Source organism: Orbicella faveolata, unplaced genomic scaffold (assembly GCF_042242905.1).
Source record: "Orbicella faveolata isolate gen_17 unplaced genomic scaffold, um_ofav_v1 contig_34, whole genome shotgun sequence".
Classification (NCBI taxonomy): Eukaryota; Metazoa; Cnidaria; class Anthozoa; order Scleractinia; family Merulinidae; genus Orbicella; species Orbicella faveolata.
In genome coordinates this window covers 27,815,991-27,832,696 of record NW_028301563.1, presented here as the reverse complement: position 1 = coordinate 27,832,696, position 16,706 = coordinate 27,815,991, and the positions used below count along the sequence as shown (strand labels likewise).

Below are 16,706 nucleotides of genomic sequence, written 5' to 3'. Positions count from 1 at the left end.
GACCTCGTGTCGTACAATTCAGAGAGTAATTCAAATCGGTCTCGCGCTTCGCCCTCGTCCGATTTTGAAATTACTGGCGGGACTACTCCCTGAGTTGTGCTCCACTCGGTCCAATTACTATTACTTATCGAGTGACTACCCCGGGATTTTATCTAATACGAAGAGAAGAAACAGCAAGAACCCAGCTATCGATCCCTGACTTTTGTTAGACGGACGGTCCACCACATAATGCATAACGAAACCCGTTGGCAAAATATTAGACAAGCTTGCAATCGTTTTTGAAGCGACGGCATTCAAGGCGGCTTTCTGTTCTCTTTTTAACTCTAAACTCTAAATCTCCAAACTTCAGTGAAGTGAATGTCAAGTCCGATCTGTCAACACCGAAGAATATATCCCTCTCTCCCCTCCCTCAGGATTAGAATGAATAGATATGCGGGCAAAAATTACGCATGCGTTACCGTATTGTCTGTGATTTACGGTCCGCTGACTACGCGATCAAAATCTGGGGACGAGAATGTTTTTTTGGGCAGAAAAATTGCGGAGCTCCTGTAGGGTCAGTGAGGAATCGAGAAAGGGAGCCAGAAGGAGGTCCAGACAGGGGTCCACCATTTCTCTACAACTGGATCGCAGAGAGGGCAAGAAAAAAGGTTGATTCCTGATCGGCTGCATGGCTAAAGATGGCAGGGACGAAAGTAAGAAGAAAAGCCTCCTTTACTTTTCTTCCCCTCCCCTCGCCCCTCCCCTTAGGAAGGCCTGCTACTCAGGTTGCTCTCGTTGCTGGGTCATGCATGCATTGGAGCGTCGATGAATTTGGATGTTTCGAATCAGTTCTGGTAAATAACAACCTAAGGTTTTAGAATTTAGACTCAGCCAGTGTTATAAGTGGTTTCACGGTGTTCGTAAGACTCATTGATCTGCCAGTTTGCAAGTGAATCTTTTGATTCCCTGCTTGATTCAAAGTCTGCGACCGTCCGCCGGAATCTAAGAGCTGGGAAATGCATATACCACTCAGTCCGCTATGTCGGCGACAGGGCGCAAGAAAAAGTAATTTTGTGTGCAATCTTTTACGCTGACATGCGAAGAAGGACAGCATTTGCTGAAAGATGGTTCAGAAAGAGTCTAGAAATGGCGTTCAATTTGTTTAAGTGACTTGAATGGAACTTCCGCCCCAGTCAGAGATATAGACATGGAAGAAATTTCACGTGGTAGGTATCATTATATAATGTTTGTTTGTTCGTGTGCTTTGGATTTGATAGCGGAGATCTACGTGGGAAGAGCGGAGTGATGAGTTAGGGTGAGGATTAAAGTACTACTTTAAGTAAGATTTCTGGTCACCAATGGGCCACGAAATTCTGGCTGTATTAACTGGGTGGCCGAATTAAAAAGGAACTTTAAATAGGAAAATGGTTGACTGGGCTTTTGTTTAGACCAGAATAAACTAGGCGTAGTCAATCGATAAATCGGAAAATTCAGTTGATTCAATCTATATAACATTGATGGATATCAATCACCGATTGCTGTCAATTGATATCTGCAATCGATAAATAGCAAATATTGAACTCACAGAAAATTCCTTTATCAATTGCTATCGATTGGCAAAAATTGATAACAAGCGATAATTCCAGTCTTCAGGAATCGATAGTTTAATTGCTTGAAAAAAAAATCGACAATAACCACCCGGACTCAAAGATCTGATGGCTTTATTATTGTGTAAAATAATTAATATGCAGAACAACATGCAACAGGCTTTCATATTCAGCATAGTTATTGACATGACATGACGATTTTAAATTAAATATTCAAAGACCAGGTGGAGTGATCTCTTCTCCAGGTCTTCTGGGGTCTAAAGCAGAATCTTGGCATGTCCGTTCATCGTCGCCGAATTAACTACATCCTGAAAACTATTCCCTCTTTTACATCATTGAAATCACTAGAACACTGACGCTGTTGTTTATTTTGCTTCATCTTAATGCCGACATTACAATGAGACTGGAGGGTTGTACACCGCTACTCCAGCCTGAGCTTCTTCCGGTGTTTTAAACTGACAAAGAAAGATGCAAAGCCTAAATGTTTCTGTTCTTGTTATTTTGTGAATGATTGTAAAAGATACACAGGCTATGATAAAACGACTCAATAAAACCATTACAGACAAATTTTGTCAAACGTTTTATCAGTGTAACAATGTAAAAGGACAAAAACAGTTTCCAATAACAATTGATATCAATCGATGAATCAATAATTATTGTTATCAATGAATTACAATCCACAATCAATAACCATCGAGCTCACAACTTTTTTCTTCATCGATTTTCATCGATCACTATTGGCAATTAATAATCAATCAAAGATATTGATTGATATTGATTAATATTTGATTAATGGTTTATGGATTGACTACACCTGGAATAAAGTGGCTGTAATAATGAGGTGGCCATATTAACGGGGTGGCTGTAAGGCAATCAGTGTAAAATACAGACTGTGGACTGCAGACAGCAGACTGGGCATAAAATGCAGACTGATGGTAAAATGCAGACTGCTGTCCGCAGTCTCCAATTTACACTGACCGGCGGTTAGACAGGGTTCCACTGCAATATAATACTTTAGAATTATTCTTAGGTTATGTTTCTTCATTTCTTTTTCACATGTACATGTATGTAGGTGTCCACTATGAGTATACTTTATCCCTCAGCTAATTAACAAATCGAATGTGGTTTAGCATTGTCTGTACTCTTATCGACAACGATATGCATCATCACAGTGGTCAAAATGTTGTGGATTCACAAGGCATGACCAAGAGTGTGACACATTGACGTGAGCAGTGCTGTCTGGACTCTTATCGACAACGGCAAATTAGCCAATCAGATCGTGAGATTAGTAGTAATTGTGATAAAGAGCAATTTGAGACATTGATAGTTAAAAGTTATGATTATTTGATTTTGTCAGTGTAAAACACAGACTGTGGAAGGCAGACTGCAGACTGTGAACTGGGGAAAAATGCAGACTGCAGATGGTAGATCTTTTATATAACCAAAATGTGTCACCATTTCTATCATTGAGAGCTCACTGTAACAAGAGTGTTATTCAGTCTAATGGAAGAGATATTCAGGTCAGCTGACTTTCACTATGATTAGGCTGAATAACCCTGTTTATGGTCAGCACCTGATAATGGAAATAACACCATATATAGTTAAAAAGGTCTACAATCTGCAGTCTGCATTTTACTCTCAGTCTGCATTTTACCCTTAGTCTGCATTTTACCCTCAGTCTGCATTTTACCCTCAGTCTGCATTTTACCTTCAGTCTGCATTTTACCCCCAGTCTACATTTTACCCTCACTCTGCATTTTACCCTTAGTCTGTGTTTTACCCCCGGTCTGCAGTCTGCATTTAACGCAAAGTTTGACTTGAGCCAATGCTGGTCAGCAGCCTTTCAGGGCGACGATGCTTTGTGGGGTCTCGTATAGTGTTTTGCAGGATTTACACGTTTTGCTTGCCGACTGTGTAAGAATGTGCAGTTTGCCTTGAGTGCCATTCATTCTTTTAGCGTGCTTTAGCTCCCTCGTCTTCCTCCCTAATTTGCTGCTGATGGTAAGTATAAGTGATCAGGTAAATATCTCCACTGTCTCTGTCATTGTGGCAGTGCCTGGTGGTTTCCACTGTCAGGGTTGCCATGGATACCTGCATGCTCGGCTTGAGGCTCATATCTCAGCTCTATCATCCCTTAGGCACCTTACCCATCAGCTTATCAATTGGTGATGAGTTTATATAAAGTAACCATGATTATTTTAATTGCAGATCCTTGGCTACAGTCATAACATATTGTAGCAAACTGTTCTGCCTCTTGCCAGTTGGAGTTTTCAATCTATTTTGTTTGCAATATTTGTTCAGCATGACTGGGGAGTTGTCACTTATTTATAATTAACCTGTTACTCTAGAATGACAGTTTTGTAAGCTTAAAAGTGGTTGTCTTCGTTCCTTTTGTACCTAATGGTTTTCATTAATTTGAGCTGGTGCTGAACCTCTTTGGTAATTTTTTTTTTTAACTTGGAGGAAATGTATATTTTATCTCGCTGTAGCCTTAAGTATAAAAAATGAAGTTACAAATAAACTCCTGACTGAGAATGAGCTGTATTTAATTAAACTTTGCGGCTGTTTGGCCTTCATTAGGTAAATTTTATTATTATTATTTTTTTGTTTGTAAGTTAAAAACTATTGAAAAGAAATAAAGATTATTACCAGGATAGCTGTCATAGAATGCTCAATTAAGACACGACTCTCTTATAATTTAAAATTAGTATTGACTGAGCAATAACAACAACAACAGTAGTTTATTTGTAAACAATTATTTCTCTCTGTAGTTAAGGATGGCACACCAGCAGATGAAGAATTAGAAGAATTAGCTGATGTTCTAGGAAACTGGAAAAGGCTTGGGCGTCACCTAGGTGTCAGTGATTCAAAGCTCCAGGAATTAGATCAAGCTCATGATCAACCGTCCGAAAAGGGATACTATACCCTAAAGCATTGGAAACAAGAAAAAGGTTCTGATGCAACCTATCAAGCATTGTGTGGTGCTTTAACGCATAACCTTGTACAGCGCCAAGACTTGGCCGAGAGGTTTTGTTACATTAATGGTAAATATCTGATTTTCCGCTTTTAATTACTAAATCATGGGAATATAGCAGTCTAATGTTTAGTGTGATTGGACTCTGGATCAAGCAGTCTGTTATTTAGTGAATTTAACAACAGTTAAATTCACTAAGTTAACAGCTGGGTCTGCTAAATCTGCGAGCCAGCGAGCCATGCGAGCCATGGTGCGAGCCATGCAAGCAACCCTCCAAGTTAACTTTCCTCCTTAGTGGCCAAAAATTTTAGTCGCCAAAATATATGCATAAATAAATAATTAATAAATAATAAATAATAATCTTATTATTATCTAACTGTATTATTAATAACATTTTCCTTGAACCACCAAGTAAATTGAAATCCCGTTCAGTGAAAGAACTAGTGGGAGGCGCGGTGGCTTCATGGTTAGTGCGCTCGTCTCCGGATCGAGCGGTCTGAGTTCGAGCCCTGGCCGGGAACATTGTGTTGTGTTCTTGGGCAAGACACTTTACTCTCACAGTGCCTCTCTCCACCCAGGTGTATAAATGGGTACCGGCGAACTTAATGCTGGGGGTAACCCTGTGATGGACTAGCATCCCATCCAGGGGGGAGTAGAAATACTCCTAGTCGCTTCATGCTACAGAAACCGGGATAAGCTCCGGCCTGATGGGCCACTTGGCTCGCATGCAGACTTAACCTTTACCGCAGTGAAAGAACTACCTAATGTTGATTCAAATATGCTTTTATTGGAATGATTGATGATCAAATGAAATAGTTTCTGATCACAATGAAAAAGTACTATATTATTGCAACAGTGTTGTGAGTTGATCACAGTTCTCATTCAGCCATTTTAAATTGATTGGCTTTCACTTTCAATAAATCTTTTACAATGGTTGTAATAATGCAAATGTACATGCCTTCAAATAGCTCCATCGATTTACAAGTGACACCACAAATATCAAAAACCAAAGGTTCAGACTATCTTCATTATAAACTCTTGCTTGAATTTTTAAAATTTTATAATCACACTTAAATGGTAACTTAGGAATGACTTGAGCACTCCAAACAATTCAAACTTTCATGCTATGAAATAAAGTTTTTTTTGTTTTTAATCTATACTAGTGACACAATTTACAAGTCTACAGCCAGCACAGAGAAATCCATATTTCTGCATTAAAACTCAGAAACCACATGTGTTATGGACTTCAGATTGAAGAAATGGTCTTCTTGATCTTTTGGAGGATTTGAACCATTCCTTCACCGCTGGCGCTGGTTGTGAAATCAACCATCAAAAAGCGTGAACATGTATGAATGAAACGTATGTTTACCGCCATTTTTCCCGCGAAAATATTTGATGAAAATTAAGAAAAAAAGTCGCTTCACAAAACGCAGAAATATTTGTGTATATCATTTATAATTCACACAACAGGAGCAGTGCAAACGACACAGATTATACCAAGTTAAAATAAGATAGCCTCATTCGCAGCTGAATGGCGGAAAGTTTTCCAATGTTTATCAAGGCGGCATCAAATTCTTGCTGAGACCATAAAGTGAACACTATCTTTGCCTTATCGCTTATGATCTTTTTTAAATGTTCAACCTCGTTTTCTGCTTGAATAAACAAACGATATAAAACTTCATCAGAAAATTAAAGACTGTATTGAAATGGACAGAAAAGTTCACGCTCAAATTGTTTGTCGTTGTGAATTTAATGTGTGAACCGTGGAACGCGAATACTCAACGTGAAAATACTTTCACAAGTTTTAGGGCAATCACTAAGACGGATATTTTTTATCGATGAAATCTTTGACAATTTAAATATAAACCCAGGTTCGTTCACACAAGTGAAATTTATTTACAACTGCGAGCCGCTTTTCATCACAGTTTTTTTTATTTATAGAATCCCCCGTGCTTGTACATACATGTGTTAACAAGTTTGCTGTAAAGTCAAGTATTTTCGTGTCCACTGAAATAAAATACGTTTCTCAAATACATCTGGATGTTTCTCGAATATATTGTGGATCCTGTCACCGTCGAGCTTTCCAAGCGTTTGCAATTCCTCTTCTTTACGATGGCAAATGGCCGGATTGCGTGCGTTGTCTCACGCTTCCAGGTAAAATTGTCACGTGCCAAAGTTTAGTCGAGTGGAACGAATTTCGTCGCGTCCCAAGCTCAACTGAACGCTATTCCTTGATCTTTGTTTACCGTGTAAGATTTCATTTTATTCAGTCTCCATTTCTGTTGGTTAAAATCCCACAACAACTAGCTTTGCAAAGTGAGTTCTTAATGCTCAGAACGTTTTTCTTTTCACTCCGGATGATGGTCCGCTCGAGCTCCTGACGCATAGCTAACGTTAATTTTAGTCGCCGAGATGGCGACTTGCGTTCTAATTTAGTCGCCAGCTCCAAAATTCTAGTCGCCATGGCGACTAAAATAGTCGCAACTTGGAGGGTTGCATGCAAGTCACGCGAGCCATTTTTGCGAGTATTATTTTTTCTTCAACTGGTTTGGGAGGTCATCGACTTTTCACCAAGAATCATAGATCTCGCGCCCGACTATCACTAAACTATCGCTATAAACCGCCCGCCCGCCATCTTGAAAGCGGAGATGACACTGGGGACGAGTATAAACAGTACAACCTCGCTCCCAGGGCACTCTCTCTTTCCGGGCCTGGGAAATTAATTTTAAATTTAGCTACAAAAGTACCTACTATTGAAATATTCCCAAAAGAAAATCCGTATCTCGCTTCGGTTACCAGAACTATTGCTGGTGCGGCAAATATGAAAAATGCTCTAAACATCTGTACATCGTGCCAAGTCTTGTATCATAGTAATGGCTACCCTGAGTGTGATGAATTTTTTTCTTTGTTTCATATTTTTGTTGTTTGGAGAAAATTTCGTCTATTCAAATCGCCCAGGATCCGTAAAAAATAAAAACAATGCGTCAAAAATTTATTAAGGTTCAGGACTAAAGTATAGAAAATTTTCTGAGAGAAACGTGCGGCTCCACCGCCCCACCGCTACTTGAATGGGTAAGTGAATGGTATCCATTGGGACCTGTCATTCATTGATATCCATGTTGAAAATCATTCGAGAAAAAAGAGAACAGTACTTCAGGGCAACTCCGTGTATTGGCGTCAAGAATGGTGAGTGAATTGCGTAATTTTAACAGGTTCGCTCTTTAGTGAATCAGAGTTACCAAAACTTTGTTGGTTGGCTGACTGCTGCATGTGGTTGTCTCTTCCCTTAGAATTTAATATTGCAAGAATTTAATATTGCAATCTTATTCATCTTGTTCTGTTGCTCTTGTTCTTGTTCTCATGTGAATATAAATGTAACAAATAAAAAATCTTAACATTTGTACTAGGGCTCGCATGACTCGCATGACTTGCATGGCTCACTGGCTCGCAGGTTTATAAAACTCTTGACAGCTCTCGGGCAAGTGAAAATAGAAGTTCAGTGCCCCAGTGCATTGGGCATTGCCAAGTGAAATTATAGTCTCTGAGTCAGTATTTTTGTGAGTATGAATGAAAATGCCATAAGGCTGCAAGATTAGTTAACCATTGAGTTGAAAGCATCAATTAGTTAGGAATCTAAGCTCACTTTGTTCATGTTTGTCCTCTGATTGCCACACCCGCTGCCATGGCAGTAAGTAGCATTTTAGTGGTGGCAAGTGAAAACTGAAATTAACTAGCCACTGGGCAAGTCGATTTCAATTTTTTTCCTGCCCTGAGTTGGTGTTTTGTCAGTTGGCATTTAATACTACTTCACTTGCACATTGAAGCATGACACTTGTAATATACTGTACAATATTGATGGAAAGTGAAGCGATGTGTAAAGTTCAGAACTCAAACAAGGAGGAATTTTACAATACAAATAACTAGCTTAGACTATACTTTGACACTGAATTGCTGATTTGGAAAAATAATCTTGGTTTTTATCTGAGGCAAACTGAACTCATTGGGCCTGGCTGCAAGTGTTTGGTTACATCTCGGGTTGAAAGAGATCTTTCTCCTTGTTAAACAGGCTAAATTTGGTCCAAAGTTGTTGTCAACAATAAATTGAATTTTCTGATATGCAGTATTCGATGCATCATAGGGGTCTTGAATATACTCAATTGCTGGTGCTAAAGCCAAACTTCTGTTGTGTGTAGTGTCGGTGAATACTATACTGCTGACAGTAATTTTCATATAGACCCTATTTTCTATCCAATTAAGACAGGATGTCAAGTCACACATCCATCATCACAGAAAAACACCTCTGAGGTGCACTTTTATTTCTTTCATACATGTATGTTCATATTATTTGTTCTACTCTGGTAATGTTATCTTCTGCAATGTTACACTGATGTATGCATTTGGAATAACAAACTGAGTAGCTTTTACCCATGGCTCAGTATCAAGTATCAATTTTTTTTTTTATAAATTAAGACCCTCCTTTTCATCTTTTTTTGCAATTTTGAAAAGTTTGCAATAATTTGTGCAAAGTAGTGTAATTAATCATCTTGTAGTTGACATCTCCAGGGCTTACTGTATTACAGAATGAGGGGAGAGTAATAAGCATTGAGGTTTTAATTTTGGATGCTTAATAAATCTCTTGACCCACAATAATTAGATTCCTTTGATTCATTTCAAAATTGCGTGTTTTTATTAAGGACCCTCTGCCAGTCAGCTGCCTACTGGCCACATGCCAGAAGAAAGAGTGACAGCAGAAGTACCTGGTGCTACTATGGGTGTATATAGTGGAATTTCAGCCAAAAATCAAGACGATTCCACTGGTCCAGGAGTGAAAGGAAATCTAAAACGGAAAAGTTCAGAATCCAGTCCAAGTCCGGACAAAGGTATTAATAGCTGAGGATGATTATGTTGAGAACATTGATGTAAATTATACAATGCAACTCTTAGTTATATACCCCGGCACTTTCTGGCCATGATTAGTTTGGAACACACCTAAGGAGACGTCCTATTTATTTATTTTCCGTGTTTGTTTCTGCGGTTTAATGATGATGCATTGACTATATATATTAATAGCTATGCAGACTAAGAATTTGTCTCAGACATATTATGTGACAGAGTAGGACACCTAAAACTGCCAGACGTATAATTCATCTTGGTAACTATGCATAAGGAAGATGAGCATGTCTCACCTGTGTTAATCCACTCAACTAAATCTGTAATCAAGTGACTAACAAACTTCCTGACAAGTAGCTTCCATTGTCACCTTAAAAGAATTTTTCTGTCTGTACTAAATGATTTCTTGTAATTGGCCACCTTGATGTGTAGCCAGTCAACATCATAGTTTGACGAAGGCATCACAATCTGTATCACAAGTGACCACATCGTGAAACAAATGAATGCTGTTAAATGCAATTTAACAAAGTTAACAACAGAGAGTAGCTGGTACTTCCAGTCAGGGGTATTCATATGGTATTGAATGCTCAGTGCTCTTTGCCATTGTACTAGTGTGTTCCAGTATGGCGGTCCTTGGAACAGTTGCTTTGGTCTGTTCATCAACATCTTTCTGCCTCCCCCCCCCCCCCTCCCCTCCCCTCCCTGTCTCCACTGTTAACTCAGTGCATGACAGGTGCCTGGAATACAGGGTGGGGGGCTCATGGTTGGGTCGCAGGGTTTGCCAGCCATGGTAACATTATACTGTCTAGGAGTCGGCTGATCACAGTGGAGGCCCATGGATATCCCAGGCACCCATAGGCTAAATTTCTGCTGCTCTCTCGGGTCCGCGTGCCAATACAGCAGCTAGTAACTGAGCCTATTGGCACCCATCTTCCATACAACATGATACAGTTAATTACACACTATTATTAAGTGACTAACAGTCTCTCACTATAAGCTCTTTTTGTAAACACACAAGTTTGATGTCGTTGGTATTTATGTAGATGTTAGACGCATCAGACTTCTGCAACGCTCTATTCGTTTTAGCTTCCCAGGTAAATATGGCCATTCCTCTGTTTACTATTACGTCTTAAAATACAGTGTAGTGATCCGTTGCCTATTTCCTAGGCCTCGGTATTTCACCAGTCATTTAGTCTCTTTTGAGCTTCATTTGAGCGAAAAAAGCAGTCCTGGTTACAGGCTATGTCACTGAAATGAATTGACTCTGAAAAATAATTAGTAGGCGCCGAAAATGTGAAAGCAAAATTTGAGCAATTTGTTTGTTTTTGCAATGTTTGACCTTACGTTATTTGAATTACCTTGAGACTGAGAGGTCTAAAATAGTAATTTAGTTACAGGATCACCAAGTTTAAAAGAAATTCATCGACCATTTTTTTTAACATTCGCCTCAGTGTAAAAACATAGCCAAGTTTTGACAAAAAAGCAAAATAGCCACCTTATTCAAGTTCATATTTTTTGAAATCAAATGAAGTGACTTTGTTCCACTTGTCAGGAAATGTGGTACATGTGTATAAAAATAGCATACGCTCCAAATGTGCTTCCCGTAAGCCCGGTGAACAAATTCTAGAGCGACTCGATTAGACTTGTTTCATGTTAACAGTTGAAAACTTCAGCCGAAGAGTTTTTGAAATCACACTCATAGAATTTGTTGAAACTCACTAGACATCAAGCACACTATCTAAACTACAAGTACAGTGGACAGTTTAAAAAGAAAACCTCTAGATTTCAGGAAAATTGACCATGAGTAAAAACAGCATTGACGTCATTGCATTGCTATGGTAACTCCGATAGCGACAAAATACACAGCGTCTTAAACTTTAGTCTATCCCTAGCAAGAGTGTGGATATCAATCTCCTAGGTTATGTTTTAGTGCATTGTGATTTATATTTAAAGTTCGAAGGTGTCACTATTGAAAAATCCAATTGAGCCACCTTAATCGATTGATTGATGGATTGATAGTTGGTTACAGACTTCATGAACAGGCCAGCATTGTTTGTTGAAACATTTTCAAAAACCATGTAGTACACACGGACAAATTTTTTGCAAGATGACAAGCTGATTTAACTTGATTTTATAGGTAAGATTCCCTGTGCTAGAGACACCAGCAGAAACTCAGGGAATCAAGATACTGAAGAACAAAGAAAGCGAAAGAACAAATATATGGAACAGAAGATTGAAGAGTTGTTATCGCAGAGATTGTTTGATCTCTCTACAGATATAGGGATACAAAACTTCTGTAGACATGTATTCGGAGAATTTTACCAAATGGATACAAACTTTCAAAGGAGTAAAATTAAAGGTTAGTTCTCATATAATCAACCCAACCGTTTTGATCGCTGCTATCGTTTGCAGCCGCCGAGACGATCGTAGGTGATCCAGGCGATTGGGAGCAATAAGGGGGTTCTCATGTGATCGCCCCGATCATCTGGTATGAGCAAAGCGTGTGGTAAAGGCCTAGGCCCTCACTCACGCCCTCCCTCCCACCTTCCTCGTTGACTTGCGGAGAAATTCAAAAGATCCGTGATTCAAAAGATTATGCGTCAAATGTTACCATGGAAACATTTCGCAGTTGGAAAGACTTGAAATTTGGATCTGGCACGAATTGATCTCTTTACAGTTTTATTGCTACTTATAATGTCTGGATTATGATACAAAACTAAAGGTGATTTCAAGAAGGCATTATCACATATTGGCGACGTTGGGAGAAAATATATTCTCGTATTGGGCTTCATCATTCCATAACTCTGCCCAATACAAGAGTGTATTTTCTTTTAACTAGGCGCCAATGTATTCCAGTATTACCGTCTCAAAGTCGCACTTAGTTTAGAATATTTATGGTCATTTCATGCCTTATTTGTACCCAACACTAACTGAAGTACATGTAGGATAACATTCTTTTAACATGGGTGTGTTCTGTGAATTCATATGTGAAATATTATTTATTTGAACTGTAAAGAAAGATATGAAGACATGATTGATCATCACAGTTACACACACAACTTACGCAGTTGTGAAACTGAAAAAAATTTAGGCCTGAACTGGACTCAAACGCGTGACCTCTGCGATACCAGTGCAGTGCTCTACCAACTGCACTACCAAGCCAATTGGGAGTTGGTCATGTGAGTTCGTAATATACCTGCAGATGGTGAAGAATACAACTGCATATATGAGAGATCATATATTTGAACTGTGGAGAAAGATTTGAATACATAGTTGATCGTCACAGTCATAAACAATCATGTCTCCATATGGCTTTGTACATAACGTGGATGTATAAGCATTGAAAATTAAAGTTGACTTGACTATAATCACAGGATGTGGGATGTACAGAACATATTCTACCTATATGTCAATCGATTTTAATCATCTTCAGAAACTCCAAGTGTGGCAAGTACTCTTACCACTGTTTGTACCATGCCTTCTCCTGCAATGACTGAGGCTGCTCCTGCTGCTGCTGAGGCAGTTGGTGTCTCAGTTATTCCTGTTGAATCTGGACATGAGGAAAGTTCGTTTACATGGTTTCCTTCCTTCTTTAATAAAGCTCCAGGTAAAGGGTTCAGTTCCGAGTATTACCACCAATTTCATTGATATGCGACCCCCAAATCAAACCTCTTGTGAGCATTTGGCGATTTGCTTCCATCAATCATGTGTTCCTTATATGGTGTTGTAGGAATTCCGCTCTTGTTTTCAAAAATATTGCGGCCACTGTGTAGCCTGTTCGTTCAACATGATTGCTTGTTATTCTTCAAGTTTACTTTGGCGAGTGGTCTTTTTGCTGGTGCAGGGGGTTGGTGCAAGCAAGAGTTCTGCACTTAGAAAAGACATTTGTGAAGAAAAACAGAAATACCTCCACCGACAGTTGATTAGCCAGCCCCGACCGGAAGAGCAAGACAAATGGACGGTAGGTGAAAAAATAATCGCGTAAATCGGTGTAAATAAACGAACATGCAGTAGATGACACTGATCGCTAAACGCTTAAATAAAACTAAATAATAGTCCGTTACTTTTGTAATTGGAGGGCTCATGTGCTTTATGCATCGATTTATGGAAGCCACACTGACTGTCTTCCCTCTTGCGTACTGAAGACATTTCTGTATTTCATCTTTGTACTCTTTGGGAGACTGTTATTGTTCAATGACTCTCCTGCACGTTCGTTTATTTATGGCGATTTATGCTGCAATTTTTTTTCACCTGCCGTCCATTTGTCTTGCTTTTCCCATCCAGGCTGGCTAATCAACCGTCCATGGAGGTATTTCTGTAGATTTTCCGAATTTTCTTCACAAATGTCTTCCCCACGTGCAGAAATCTTGCTATAAGGCTCACGCTAACCCCTCGCACGAGCAAAAACACCACTGGCCAAAGTAAACTTGAACAATAACAAGCAATCATGTTGAACGAACAAGCTACACAGTGGCCACCATATTTTTGAAAACAAGAGCGGCATTCCTATAACACCATATAAAGAACGCATGATTGACGGTAGCCAATCGCTAAATGCTCGCGAAAGTTTTCATGCGGGGGTCGCGTACCAATGAAATTGGTGGTAGCCATTAGTATTTGAAAAAGCTGTTTATCTTTTTTTATAGCTAGCATCTTACGACTGAATTTATTTATTATTATTTATTATTACAGCAGCTCAAATCCCTTTTTTATTTCCCCACATTTGCTGTAAAAAATATCTGTACTCAATGGACACCTCTGTTAAGTGGACAAGGACACCTTAAACTTGACATTTATGGTCATTTCTATTGTTAAACGGACACTGCATTAAGGATGCATGTTTTTTCTTCAAATCAGTCATTTAAATTTGCCGACATACATGTAGAGCTGTAACAGAAAGATATTAGATATTTTATCATTCGGTTTTGTTTTTACCGAGCATTGATTCTTGTTTTGATTGTGTGAACCTTTACATAATTCAATCAATATAGATAATATTCTGTTACAATATACTTAAATTGCTTTACATCTTCTACTGAAGCAATTTATATATTATTAAGATGATCCCATATACTTGTCGTTGTTTATGGAAATGCTGTATTTCAGAGTTATCGACCGTTACGTTAATTTTACCCTATGAAGGCGTTTAATACGTAGGAATATTAGTATGACCTTGTTAAGACGAATTTTGAGGGAACCTGTTTTCAACAGACACCTTCTTTTAAGATGATTCCTCAGAAATAAAAAAGAAACATAAGTCGTCAAACTTTTCCTGAATGTTCCCTACCAGGCACTGTATCGAAAAATACAGAGAAAAAGGTAGGTCACCGTTCTCGCTAAAGAGACATGATGGGCCGATCTTACTCCATTTATGCGTAATCGCGCACGATATTTCATCAGTTGACGTTACATTTTGCAGTAGCTCAAAGCAATGTAATATATAAGTTATGCTTAAATCGCACAATTCTAAACGACATTGAGTCAAAACGTTTCTCGAATCGTGGTTTTTGAAGTCATAATTCGCATCCTCGCGTATCGGTTTTGTGCATTCTTTTAGCTATATCTTTTTTCCTTCCGAACAATTTTGTCTGTAATTTTTTTAACTAAAGGGGATAATTTGTACACCAAAATCATGCAATCAAAAATATAGGTCACCATGCTCGTTTAGGAGAAATCGAACATTTATTTCGCTGTCGGGCTTAGTTTCAGGGAAATCTCTTACGTTGTGTACGTGCTCGCGTTCATGTGTGCACTAATGACGCTAAAATCGTGTGCAGGAGGGATGCGCAATGCAATACTGAGGAATCACCCTAATACAGGTTTGACTATATATACACTTCGTGATTACTTGTAACCAAAATTAACAAGGCTACTGCACCTGCAGGCTTTGTGCCGTTCATCCATCAAGTTTGCTATACTCTCTACAGTGTGAGCAGCTGTTGAGCCTTTGGTGTCTATGTGCAACCTAAGTGATGCTACTGGTGCAATTGAGGGCCTGTTTCTCTTTCCTGCAATGGTTTTGGCAAATCAATATAATTTAAGGCCTAATAAAAATTGGCAGTTTTATGGCGGCAAGATTGATTCATGACTCGAAGACCTTGTTACTCAATTAATAACTGCACCTTATTAGCACTTTGTAACTTGAAGAGTAATTTGTTCCAAGTTATATGTGATTAATTTATTAATGTTTGTTGGTTCCTCTTGAACGTACAGCTGTTCAAACTCAGTGGGCTTGTGGACGATATATTTCCACCAAAAGACCAGACTATGGTACTGCAGGCCGCCCTATACCATTAGCGGCAAACTTCTTCCCCCTCGAGATTTCATCACAGCTATCACATCTCTTCCGCTACAATGTAGAGATTACCCCAAACAAGTGTCCCCGATCAGTGAAAAGAGATGTTGTGAATGAAATCATAAGGAGGTACAAAGATACAACATTCCAAGGTCACCAACCTGCTTTTGATGGCAAGAAGAATTTGTATAGCAGCATCAAACTTCCTGAGGTGAGTGTATGTTTAGCTGTAAGTGTTACCGCTGTGTTAAACTCCTGAACTGCAAGAGGGGATATTCGATACATGTACATCAGAGACACGACTCCTATTACATTTCAGAACAAACTCCTGTAAAGGGTACCTATAGTACCTTCCATAAAGAGGCAACTCAGTTCCCGTGAGGGAGCACTTCTCGTAAAAGGGCACCTCCTATAAAGGGGCACATCCCATTAAGGGGCATCCCGCATAAAGACGTGCCATGAATTCCCATAAAGGGTGGCCTCCCATAGAGAGGCACCTCCCACAGATATGCAACTCCATTAAGGGGCACTTCCCATAAAGTAGCATCTCCCATGAGTTCCCACAAAGGGACACCTAGACTCCTTAAGTGGCACTTCCTCAAAGCTGCATGTAGGATTTATTCATTGTGTGCATAAGCGCACGAGAGCAAGTGAGTGTGTGATTGTGGGTGTGATTCAACTGAAAAAACACAATACAAAATACCTAAGTACAAAAAATATGATGGCAAAAAACCGGTAGCGAATTAAAATAAACTTACAAACTGTGACCAGTCCAACAGAATAAGCTCTTCAAAATAGTACTTCACTGAGAAGTTTACGACAGTAAAATGCTAGTCAGGAAAATGCGGTAGAAACCGGAGAAACTTATCTGCTAACAAGAACTTGCGAAAACTGAATACCAAACTATAAATGGGGGCTATGCCACACATCTCCCCCATAAATATCTCTAGTTAAAGGAAAA

General features: G+C 39.1%; 1 protein-coding gene across 2 annotated transcripts in view; it reads left to right on the top strand.

Annotated features, from left to right (window-relative positions):
• The first annotated feature begins 495 nt into the window (after positions 1-495).
• The window catches only part of LOC110055370 (protein argonaute-2-like), a 39,008-nt gene continuing 22,797 nt past the window's right edge, over positions 496-16,706 (top strand). The window contains exons 1-6 of one of the 2 annotated variants that reach the window (XM_089270649.1): positions 496-1,205; positions 4,358-4,630; positions 9,255-9,440; positions 11,588-11,809; positions 12,884-13,057; positions 15,664-15,956. In XM_089270649.1, the coding sequence (XP_089126775.1) occupies positions 1,187-1,205; positions 4,358-4,630; positions 9,255-9,440; positions 11,588-11,809; positions 12,884-13,057; positions 15,664-15,956 (1,167 nt within the window). In that variant the 5' untranslated portion in view covers positions 496-1,186. The remainder of the gene's footprint in view (positions 1,206-4,357; positions 4,631-9,254; positions 9,441-11,587; positions 11,810-12,883; positions 13,058-15,663; positions 15,957-16,706) is intronic. The other variant, XM_089270648.1, reaches the window with a different exon arrangement.